General features: G+C 52.9%; 4 protein-coding genes across 4 annotated transcripts; 2 read left to right on the forward strand and 2 right to left on the reverse strand.

Annotated features, from left to right (window-relative positions):
* Positions 1 to 84: 84 nt before the first annotated feature.
* Positions 85 to 3197, reverse strand: ASPZODRAFT_15606 (hypothetical protein; the record flags this gene model as incomplete). The annotated part of the gene is made up of 7 exons (XM_022726251.1): positions 85 to 1048; positions 1109 to 1660; positions 1713 to 1888; positions 1945 to 2441; positions 2496 to 2851; positions 2917 to 3065; positions 3156 to 3197. The coding sequence occupies 7 exons, from the start codon at positions 3195 to 3197 to the stop codon at positions 85 to 87; spliced, it is 2736 nt and encodes a 911-aa protein (XP_022581426.1).
* A 1357-nt stretch (positions 3198 to 4554) lies between these two features.
* On the forward strand, positions 4555 to 5941 carry ASPZODRAFT_131826 (hypothetical protein). Its single transcript, XM_022722848.1, has 2 exons — positions 4555 to 4746; positions 4826 to 5941. The coding sequence occupies exons 1-2, from the start codon at positions 4637 to 4639 to the stop codon at positions 5742 to 5744; spliced, it is 1029 nt and encodes a 342-aa protein (XP_022581427.1). The 5' UTR covers positions 4555 to 4636; the 3' UTR covers positions 5745 to 5941.
* Positions 5942 to 6867: 926 nt separating this feature from the next.
* ASPZODRAFT_131829 (hypothetical protein) lies at positions 6868 to 8914 on the forward strand. The gene is made up of 2 exons (XM_022722849.1): positions 6868 to 7321; positions 7966 to 8914. The coding sequence occupies exons 1-2, from the start codon at positions 7045 to 7047 to the stop codon at positions 8523 to 8525; spliced, it is 837 nt and encodes a 278-aa protein (XP_022581428.1). The 5' UTR covers positions 6868 to 7044; the 3' UTR covers positions 8526 to 8914.
* A 296-nt stretch (positions 8915 to 9210) lies between these two features.
* On the reverse strand, positions 9211 to 10498 carry ASPZODRAFT_141701 (hypothetical protein; the record flags this gene model as incomplete). Its single annotated transcript, XM_022724775.1, has 4 exons — positions 9211 to 9827; positions 9893 to 10076; positions 10160 to 10293; positions 10381 to 10498. The coding sequence occupies 4 exons, from the start codon at positions 10496 to 10498 to the stop codon at positions 9211 to 9213; spliced, it is 1053 nt and encodes a 350-aa protein (XP_022581429.1).
* Positions 10499 to 10647: the final 149 nt, after the last annotated feature.

A 10647-nucleotide genomic window follows, 5' to 3' on the forward strand; every position in this document is an offset into this window, starting at 1 on the left:
ATGCAAAAAGAAAGGTATGCAAGTATACAATATATAGTTAAATAATTATCCAGATTCGTACAGGTGTCGAAACCAAACCAAACGCTAGAAGAAATTCAAAAACCCCTGAGCCCAGAACGGACCAGCGCCTGGGTTTGGATCCATGGGCATATCTGTATAAGATGTCGATGGGGCGGCAGGGTTGTGAAGGGGGATGTTATTGATATTCGGCTGGTGGTGGAAGGATGGTTGCATATGTTCATTGGTATTGATAGGGGTTCCGTGTAAGCCGTGCGAGTGTGGATGATAGGAGGAGGAAGAGGAGGAGGATATGTTGAGGAAGTCGTCGGCTGGAGCGGGGATGGCCCAGAAGTCTGGAACGACGTTATCCGCGAAGAAGGGGAGGCCGTACTCGAGGGGAGGAGCGGAAATGGGAATCCTGCTGTTGTTGATATTATTATTGCCTGTGTTTGTGGTCGGGAGGATATGGGGCGCGCCGAGCATGAAGGCGTTGTTGTTGTTGTTGTTGTTGTTGTTGTTGTTGGATGGTGGGTGAGAAATAGGCGATGGATGGCCTTCGGAGCTGATGGGACTTTCGGGCACGACGTAGCCGACGGAGTTGATGCGAGGGAGTCCCTCTATGTGCGGGGGGATTTGGATGTGGTCTGGGGGGGTAGTGGTATCGGCGGGACGGGCTGGTATTGCGGTCTGTGGAGGATGAAGAGGTGGCGAGGGTGAGATGGTTTTTGAGAGAGGCGGCGGGTGTGTAGCAATGGTGGTGGTAGGCGATCGCTTGGCGGATGCAACAGGGACGGATTCGTGGTCCCGACTCTTGATCTCTTTGCCCTCCTTCTCGACGATGGACCTGGCGATCCGTTCGAAGTTCAAGCTCATCTTGGTCATGAACCTGACATGGTTATGAGGGCCATCGGCGGGCATGAGGGTGGAAAAGAAGGTTGCCGCCATGTTGAGGAGTTGGAGGTCGTCCCACGCCTTGGGGTGTTTACTGTCACGCAACAAGTTGATGAATAAAGTCATCACGGCGTGGAAGACATAGTAGAGGAGAGACCTGGTTGATTAGTTTCCGAAAAAAAAAGAGACCGCCGGGAGATATAGAAGAAGGACTTACCAAATCCACGCAATGTCCCCCCATGGCATGCTGTTCACGAGGGCCAGGGTATCTCGAGCGGCCTGCATGCAGATGGCAGTCGAGGTGGACGTCTGCTTTGCGAGCTGAGGAGTGATATGTCTCATCGAGCTGGCGTTCATCGGATCGGAGCGGTAACACAAACATAAGAGCGACGGGAAGCGGTTGACCATGATCAGGGCATTGTAGTACACCAGTTGGATGCCAATGGAGGCGAATCCCAGGAGAAAGTCCTTTCCTGATGGTCGCTGCTTGACGTGCATTTCGAACGGGTGGTCACGCCGCCATTCTTCCAGCTCACGGCTCAGTTCAACAACCGTCGCGCAGGCTTCTTCTGGCATTTGGTCCAGCGATCTGGTGGAGTAGAGCCGACCGTAAATCCGGCTCCTAATCCAGGACAGATGGGAAAGCTGACTGAAGAAGGAGATATTGCAGGGATGGGGGCTTGTGGTATCGTCTTCGATGCTTTCAGGAAAACCGATATCGATGTCGTCGGCGTGTTGAGACGGGGCACTTCCTGAACGAATGCACGTGCTGTTCAAGAGTTAGAAGAAGTAACCCAAGACATGGAAAGAGTTGGAGCTACCCTTGGTCCAGAATGTAAGCAATCCAAAACACCCTCTTCCTCTGTTCTCGCTCTGCGGCAGACAAGTTTGACCGTGGAACATTCCGGTGCAGGCCTAATCTCTGGCAGGATCGCATAGCTGCCGTCACAAGGGGTAGGACGGATTGTGTGCCCGAATTTCCTCGTAGAAAGAGAGCCTGTGAACAGGATGAGTAAATGGTTCTATGATTGGGCCAAAAGAAAGGGAGAGTACCATTCCTAGAAGAGCCTGGATACTCAACAGATCGGTCCTTCGTAAGGCAAGTTCTGAAAAGACCGACAGAGAGTTCTTGAAGTACATCCATGCTCTCTCCTTATCTCGTTCCGGCTTGAGACTGTTGGAAAAACGGTACTCGTAAGCCAGCGAGATGATGATATTGATGCTGGCCCAGCGAGCGGCGTCGTCGCACGTCTGTTGAGTGTACTGCCACTCGACCAAGCGCATGAACGAGGCCTCGTGATAGAGGGGAAACAGGCGGTTGACGGTCCGAAAGTAATCGCTCAAGAGGGCAAACACTTCTGCCCGTGGGGGCAGGGGTTTGAACACCTTGGAGGCGAAGAGGTCGTGGAAAACGTCTGGACGCCAGTAATCCCAGGGACTATCATGGGAGGATTCGGTATGGAGCAGCTTAAGGAAGCTAGTGTCTCCGGTTTTGGATTTGATCCATTCGATGCCTCTCTGCGATAAAATGGACAGGGAAGATGCTCGGCCTGGGACGGTGAGTGAACGGAAATCAGGAGGCCGGGATTTAAAAAATGACATACCGATATATCGGTCTTCCTCCGACTTCCTCCCATCCATCTTGAAGATAGAGATAGACATTTCGTCTGTTTCGGACGGGCGCCTGTCTGTAGACTCTGGTGCCGTGGACGAACGAGTTGACAGCCCCGTGCTGGCCAAGCTCTCAGGGTACTCGATAGTATGACTGGCATCATCCATTTCGTCATCATCGTCGTCGTCGTCATCCCCTTCCTCGCTATCCTCCTCTTGATCCTCTCCTTCATCGTCATACGCCAGGTCAGCCATTTCACTGCCATCTTCGTCGGCAATGATCCCAGCTGCCCTGAGCAACGATTCCGTCTGTCTCAAACGCTCCTCTAGAGCTCTCACATATTGGGATCTGAAAGAATTAACATCAAAGATCTGCAAATTATATATATATATATATATATAAGAGGAAAATACCGTTTGAGAGACTCTCGCCTCGTCATTCGCTCCCTTCTCGAAGGAACCCCGGAAACGCATCTCGTCTTGCGCCGGATACACTGCACACATGGCAAACCCGGACGATCAAACTCACACTTGGTTTTCCTCCGCGAGCACATCTCACATCCCTAGAGAGTGAGTCAGCTGGTATTCTACTATCTAGGTAGTTACTAGTAGGTAGGCAGTCCTACCTAGTTTAGGTAGTTGGCATTGCTTACCGGATACCGCCTTGCAGGCTCGTGGGAAGGGAGATCAGCCATTCTGCCCCCCACGAGTGTGACTGACACCCGCCACGCCGGACAAGGATTGCCCAGAAAAGGGAGGAGGGGTGGTGGGATGAATGAATCAATAGATTAGTTAGCTACTAAACGGACCCCAAGATCCTGAAAGAGAAAGGATAAGAATCCCGACGGGTCCCCCTCACTTGAGAAGTACCGGTACTTTCGCCTGGGATTGCCACTGGACGTTTTAGGCTGACAGTCGGAGGCGGTCAGAAGTTGCCTCTTTTATTGCCTGAGGCAGAAATATCGAAAGATTTTTTTCTCTCCAAAAAAGCACTTAGTAGTAGCCAACCCATGTAAGTACCCCTCCTATGTAGTAGGTCTGCCGTGTTATACTCTGTAAAAAAGAAGACGAGAGAAAATAGAAAAAAAAGGTCTAGAATGATGGTTCTAGAAACTGTCCAGGACCCAGTTGCTTTTTAGTCTTATTATTAATGCTGACCGGGGCACGGCAGACTCCAGAGCCGATATCCGATCGTGGATATGAACGCTCACCGATCTTGAAATTCTTTAGATCGGTAGTATTCACTCTTCCAATGCCATGCACAGAGTGCACACATGGCTGGCTAGAACCGACCGACTGACATCCTGAAACAGAGTACTCAGGAGTATCACAGCGTGGTATTATCTAATCGTACTCTGCAGTTAGTATCCGACTCTTATACAGAGATAAAGAGGATACTCGGACTACTCAGATGCCGAGCCGGACCGATAATCTTCAATGTTGAGGAAAATCGCGCAGGAGTTGGAGAATCCCGTGAATGCCGAGGTCTGCTTTGCTCTAGCAAGTAAGAGCTGTCCTCCGTCTGCTCCAGATAGTATGACTGTCTGCTAGTTGACTAACTAGTTACTACTAGTCAGTCACCAGTAGTTACCAGTAAACAGAGCTGTTCATCGACCAAGCCATGACATCAATCATTGTATGCCGTATCCAAGGCAGCGGTTATACGGTGTAGTTAACAGGTAAGATGACACGACGAGGGTTTGATGCAGTCAGGATTGACCGAGGATGACCGTTCACTGTCACTGTCACCGTCACTGTCGTTGTCAGCTTCGATTATTGTCAACCAGGAGAAGTGCGGCGATGGAATTGCATGAGATATGGTAAGTAGGATGATCAAGATTCCTGCTTACCTAGGTACTGAACTTGTGGTTATCCGTCAGATGTCAGTTGCTAAGTGTCGAGGACTACTGAGCGTAGTTATTTGTAGAAGGCGAGAGAAGCCCATGTTTGCTAAGAAATGCAAACAATGGCGAGTGACCCCGCTTCAGTCTCCTTATCTTACCAGGCTGCGAGTACTCCAGCTTACATATATATAAGTAGTGATTGTTTCATAGACGGCCTGTGTTTATTCAATTCTGAACCAATCCACTGACGAGTCAACCGATTACCATTCGCTCTAACCAAGTAGTCCATCATGCGGCAAGTTTCTGTTGGCATTCTGAGCATCGGCGACATGGGCATGGGAGTCGCCAAGCTCCTCAAGGCCCATGGGTATCGTGTGCTTACCGTGGGGGAGGGCCGAAGGTAGTACTACCACGTCCCAGGTAGTTCTTTTTCTCTCGGCTACGTTGTCCAATCTGACATTTCTGGTTTCTACTGCTAGCGAGGAGACACTCGCTCGGATCCGGGCTGCAGCTATTGAGTCGCTCGCTTCAGACCAAGAACTCGTCATCCAGTCCGACTACATTTTATCGATCGTGCCGCCTCGAGATGCACTGGCGACCGCCCGCCGGGTGGCCGAGGCGTACAGATTACCGGACACTGTGACCCGACGGGAGGAGCTTGAGGATGTCGACGGCCTCCAGACGAGAGGGAGACTGGTTTACCTGGACCTGAATGCCACTCCAGCCCGGTCAGCGAGCGAAGTCGAGGCTCTGTTCACGACGAGCCACAGCGACGACGACGACACAAAGGACACCACGTCAGAGCCACTATGTTCTTTTCTCGACGGGGGGATTATCGGCGGCCCACCGTCTCAAGACCCGCAGAACGGGCTGTGGAAGAAGCCCAGTGTAGTGGTCTCGGGCGCGGTCGCACTACTGCCGGCAACATTCACCCCGTTGTGCGAGACGTTGAACATGAAGCTGGTCTCGCCCCGCGTTGGGGCAGCCTCGACACTCAAGCTCTCCTTTGCCGCCCTGACCAAGGGCCTGACGGCGCTCTCGCTGCTCTCCTTTGCGACCGCCCAGCAGGAGGAGCTGCTGCCGGAGCTGCTCGAGCACCTACGGGAGTACTCGCCGCACACCGCGGCGCTAGCGACCCGTGGAGTGAGCTCGATGGCCCCCAAGGCATACCGCTGGGTCGAGGAGATGCGAGGCATCGGCGAGGCCCTCGATGCTGAAGGCCACTGGGGCGGTCTGGGAGGCAGCGTCTATAACAGCTTTGCGGAGGTCTACCGTACCATCGCGGAGGAGACGATTCTGGGGCAGGAGAGGGTGGGCAGCCGGCAACGAGGAACCTCGGCAGACGACGTGGCCCAGATCCTGGCAGACAAACTCCGTCAGAGCGGTCGGGACCAGTGATCGAGTATTCCTTCCCCTTTGGTGTCTCTATTTACCGAGTGTACTAAGTACTTAGTTACTAACTACCTCCTGTTAGTTAAGTACTACATAGTTACTTAGTACTACGGAGTAAGTGCTCCGTACTGTTCTACGACCAACGGAGAACTCCGTAATAATAGTTGGTTACCTACTAACCAACTAGTAACCAGTTATTGGACTACTGTTACCTGTAGGAGCATTTTTTTGCCATAGGATGAGATAAACCTTAATACTCTGGACACCGTATGGTATGCGGATCAAGCTTCACCACCTCACAATTGGCTTCAACCCTGGACTCTTGCGGGGGGCCAAGAGAGAGCATCTGCAACATCACCGTCTCCAAACCAGGACCAACGGGGGTTCCGCGTCATGGGCAACGCGTTCCCACGCCGTGGCGGTGGATCTCGATCCCCCTGCCCCTTTCACCCCCATAAGTTGGAGAAGAAGAGCAGTAGGCAAAACGCGTCAACCAGTGACAACCGTCAATCCAGAACCTACCTCATCTTCTTCAGTTTCTCATCCTCACCATCTTCTTCTCCTTCCCAGACATCCTCTATCCTCACCGTCTCTCCTCCCTCCCTCGTCCGCTGCGGTTTCCTCCTTCGACAGTCCGCACAAACCCAAGGCGGTGAGAGCCACAACGTGCCTGTCTCTGCAGCCAACCAGACGAAGCGATCACGACATTTCCCCATTCCATCAGATCATCGACTAGCCCGAACCGTCTTCCACACCAACGACACATCCTCGATTCACGGCCGTCGACTGCCAAACGTCCGAAGAAGAGGGGATCAATCAACGACACGGTTCATTACGGAATACATTACGGAGTACCACATACTACCGAGTGGACAAGTATAGGCACAACCAAGCTTGATGCGGTGATCTGCGTCGCAAAACGCACCAAACCTACTCTTGCTTTCCCGCGCCATGCGACCGGCCGAATCTGCCACGCTCTCCTTCTTCGTCTCTGCTTGAACGTGGCTCCAAAATACTCCAGTAATCCTCTGCTGGTCGTTACTGGTCTTGTCCGACCTTTCTCCTCAGGCCCCCCCCCTCCGCCCCCCCCTCTCCTCCTGCTCCGTTTCGCATTCTGGCTGTGCCGTGATTCTGGGGTGATTGACTGACTGACTCTCAGTCGGACGGGCCGTCGTGTGTGCAGCTGATCCAGGAAAGGCTAGAATCAAAAAGTCTACGCTGGTGTAACTACTCTTCTTTCCTTCCCCCCGCCTCTTCTTGTCTCTCTCTTTTCCTTCCCCTCCCCCCCCCCCTTCTCTTTATGAGAATGGCCGACGATAATCTTGCTCGCCAGCCAAATCGGAGCTTGGACGCTCTTGAGAATTACAACTTTCTGGCTCGTCACGAACCAGCGATCGCGCGTAGTCGACACTACTCGTTCGACGCCGACGCCAGCGGCCTGGCCCCCTTTACTGCTGCGACCGCTGCAAGTCTCGGCATGGACTACGACCAAACTGAGGGCCTCGGTGGCCTCTCCGTCAGCTCCTATGATAGTATCGAGGATGAGCGCGGCTCGATTGATCTGCGAGGGTACCCGTATCATGGTAAGCCAGCTTCTTTCTCTCCCCCAGGCAATGCATCAAAACGCCATTTTCTCGTGTCCCGGTTCGTTCCCACATTCCTCGCCTGCACATAGCGTTGCAGCGACCTAGATGCGGTTTAATTTCCCCTTTTTTGGCCTTGTGATTTGCCCTGCGGCGTCTTAATTTTGAGTTGTGCTTGGAAGAAGCTTTTGGCACGGCCATCATTTCCATCCCCCCCGGGGGGAAAAATGACCGCCGCCATCTATTGGCGAGGTCGAGAGAGGATCTGCCTCCAGAGTACCGATGAAGCCGTTCTGCCAGTTCATCTCTTCCTGCTGTTTCCCCCCCCAATCCCTGTTATTTATGTTGCTGGTCTTGTGCGTCCATCCTGTGGACAAACGAGCACGCCATCCCGAACCACAATGACACCCATCCCCCGGGGGCATCCCCCATCCCCCATTCCTGCGGCTGACCGTCGCTTACCCGTCAACCTACTTGCCCTATATTGTCTTGATGACGAGGTGGAACTATTCTATTCTTTTATACTTTTACCATGTTCTTCTTCCCCAGAACCCTCTTCCCTCTTGTCTTGAAGAAAGGGGAAAAGAAAGTCCCAGCCAGCTCTTAATACAAGATTTCCACCGTACTCATGCGTCGTCGAACAGGGGATAAATCGATCAACTATTCCATTCCAGACCAGATGCTCTCATATTCAGCACACTACCCGCCCGTACCCTTTGGTGACGAGCTGGGTCACGCGCCAGGCATGTCGACGCCCTCAGACGTCTCGTCATCCATCTCGCCGCCCAACGGCATCATCGGCAACACCAAGTACAGCACCGCCATCTCGGGCGACCGCATCGCCTCGGCCCTCAACCAAGAAGAGCACACCCGCCTCGCGGCGGAAGAGGACCGCCGCCGCCGCAACACAGCGGCCAGCGCCCGGTTCCGTATGAAGAAGAAGCAGCGCGAGCAGACGCTCGAACGCACCGTTCGCGAGACCACAGAGAAGAACGCCACCCTCGAGGCCCGCGTCGCCCAGCTCGAGATGGAGAACCGCTGGCTCAAAAACCTCCTGACGGAGAAGCACGAAGCCTCCTCGGTACGCACCATGGCACCCCCGCCAGATGACCCCGCTGCCCTCGTCTCAAGGACAACCAGCCTTGCTGGCTCTGGCCAAAAACATATCCAACCGAAAAAGAAGGGTGTCGGTACCGACCAGTAGAATTGCATTTTTCTTTTTACCTCTTCCTTTCTTTCTATATACTGTCTTCTCTCCTTTTCTATATACTGTCTTTTCTGTTTATTTTTCCCCCCTCTGCTCTATCCTGTCTGTTCACTTTCCTCGTGTCGTGGCACTGCTGGACGGAACACATGACGATGTAATGACGGCCTTTACTTATTTCCTCCCTTTGGGATATACTCGGTACATCAGCTTATCTGCTGCATTTTCGCCGGTATCAATGTTCTTTGGCGTTTGCGGAGTGTATGTGTGTGTGTGTGTGTGTGTGTGGAAGGTAAACCACTTACTGGGTGGACTCTACATTCTAGGTATAGTTTTATGTACCTAGGTATATACGTGAACAGGATTGTACTTTGGGCATTACCAGTGGATATAACACCATAAAGATTTAAAAAAAAACACTATATAACTATATCAGTATACTGCTTGAGTCTTGATGTAGTCTGTAGATCATTATGCCATCGGTATATTAGGTATCATTAAGCCGTATGGCGAGAATTATACAAAGAGCAGCCGAGAATAGGAGACCCAAACAAGACAGCCTTGTCAAATCCAACTTTGAGGAGAAAGCGGAGCCTTTTTAAAAAACAAAAAACAAAAAACAAAAAAAAAAAAAAAAGAGTAAAGGCATATATTATATTATGATTTAGCCAAGGATCCCCTTCCCCTATACAGGCACCGGCTCGCGCTCTTCTTCTCTACCTCTCGGTTCGCCGTCGGCGGTGCTCTCGAGATCCTCGACGTCACTGTCACGCTGGTAGGACGGGTGCTGGTCGGCGGGGAGCCAGGAATCGCGGTCGCCCTTGAGGGGCTGGTCCTGGGCGGAGAGGTCGACGCCCTCGCCGCGAGTCTTGGAGCGGTTCTCGCGGTGACGCAGGGACAGGGTGCGCGAGCGCGTCGACAGGCTGGACTTGACCACCGCCTTGGACGAGACCCAGTTGGTCAGGGCTTCCTCGCAGTCCTGGATGATGGCCTTGCTGGCCTCGTAGCCGTCGTAAGCCTGGCGCGTTTCGCCGGGCGTCACGGGCGTGTCATCGATCAGGTCGAGCAGGTGCTTGCCGTATCCCGCCACGATGGCTACCTTTTCGCAGTGCTCGCGCAGCGCGTCAAACTGATACTGGAACGCCGCTTTTAGCTTCTCGCGCGTGATGTTCGACAGCTGCGCCTCGGCAACGAGCGACTCGGCCTCCGCGCGCACCAGCTCCTGCTCCAGCACCACGATGCGAGGCGAATTCGGGTCCTTGTACTTGAGCTTGGCGATCTCATCGGTGATTTTTTGCTTGCCTGATAACGAGTTAGACTTTTTTTTTCGTTTCTTTTTTCAAGTCTCTTTTCAGTCTTCAACTTACGGTCTCGGCTGGGCTGCACCGACGCCTCGATGTTCCGGATGCTCTTGATGGTAACTCTGTACTGGTCGTAGCGGTCGACAAACAGGTCTTCCAGCTCACCGATCTCGTAGATCAGTACGCCAAGCTTGTCGGTGACATCCGAAACGTCTTCATCACAAGCCTCGCCCCAGATGGAGAGTTGTTGCTATGGAGATCACACACCCGTCAGCTGCTGTTGTTGTTGCCTGGTTTGTCTTCGTCTCTGCGTTCGAATCCTCTCGAACTCACCGCCACTTCCATCCGCTCCCGGGCCACCAGCTCCATGCTGCGCATCACGTTCTTTTCCATCTTGACGAGCTGCGACAACTTCTTCGACAGGTCGGGCCCGAAGGCCCCCGCGGCGTTCTTCCGGAAGGCATGGCCTGACAAAACACAAATTTGAATTAATCGCGGTCCTGTCTCCATGGATCGATCACACGCCACACCGGCTCAACACGCAAGTTACTTACCTAGTCCTCCCTTACCCAGCCATCGATTGCTCTTGGTAGACGAGACCGGCGGCGGAGGGTTCTCGATCTGCGAAGCGGTTGGAGCGCGCGTCTGGCGCATAGAATAAGTGCGATGCATGGTTGGGTATTTGCTTTCTTTTTAAATTATAGTTTCTGTTTCCTTTACACAGGAAAAACGACCGAGAATTCACAGGAAGGAAGTGAAAGCAGAGACAGCCACAAGGTAAGAGGGAAAGGCTGTGAAGACAGTCTTGCGCAGGAGTGACG

Source organism: Penicilliopsis zonata (genome assembly GCF_001890105.1).
Source record: "Penicilliopsis zonata CBS 506.65 unplaced genomic scaffold ASPZOscaffold_6, whole genome shotgun sequence".
Lineage (NCBI taxonomy): Eukaryota > Fungi > Ascomycota > Eurotiomycetes > Eurotiales > Aspergillaceae > Penicilliopsis > Penicilliopsis zonata.

Coding starts and splice junctions, on each gene's coding strand:
- ASPZODRAFT_131826 (XM_022722848.1), top strand. CDS start 4,637: ATGCGGCAAGTTTCTGTTGGCATTCTGAGCATCGGCGACATGGGCATG. Junction 4,747..4,825: donor ACCGTGGGGGAGGGCCGAAG/GTAGTACTACCA, acceptor TTCTACTGCTAG/CGAGGAGACACTCGCTCGGA.
- ASPZODRAFT_131829 (XM_022722849.1), top strand. CDS start 7,045: ATGGCCGACGATAATCTTGCTCGCCAGCCAAATCGGAGCTTGGACGCT. Junction 7,322..7,965: donor GCGAGGGTACCCGTATCATG/GTAAGCCAGCTT, acceptor GTCGTCGAACAG/GGGATAAATCGATCAACTAT.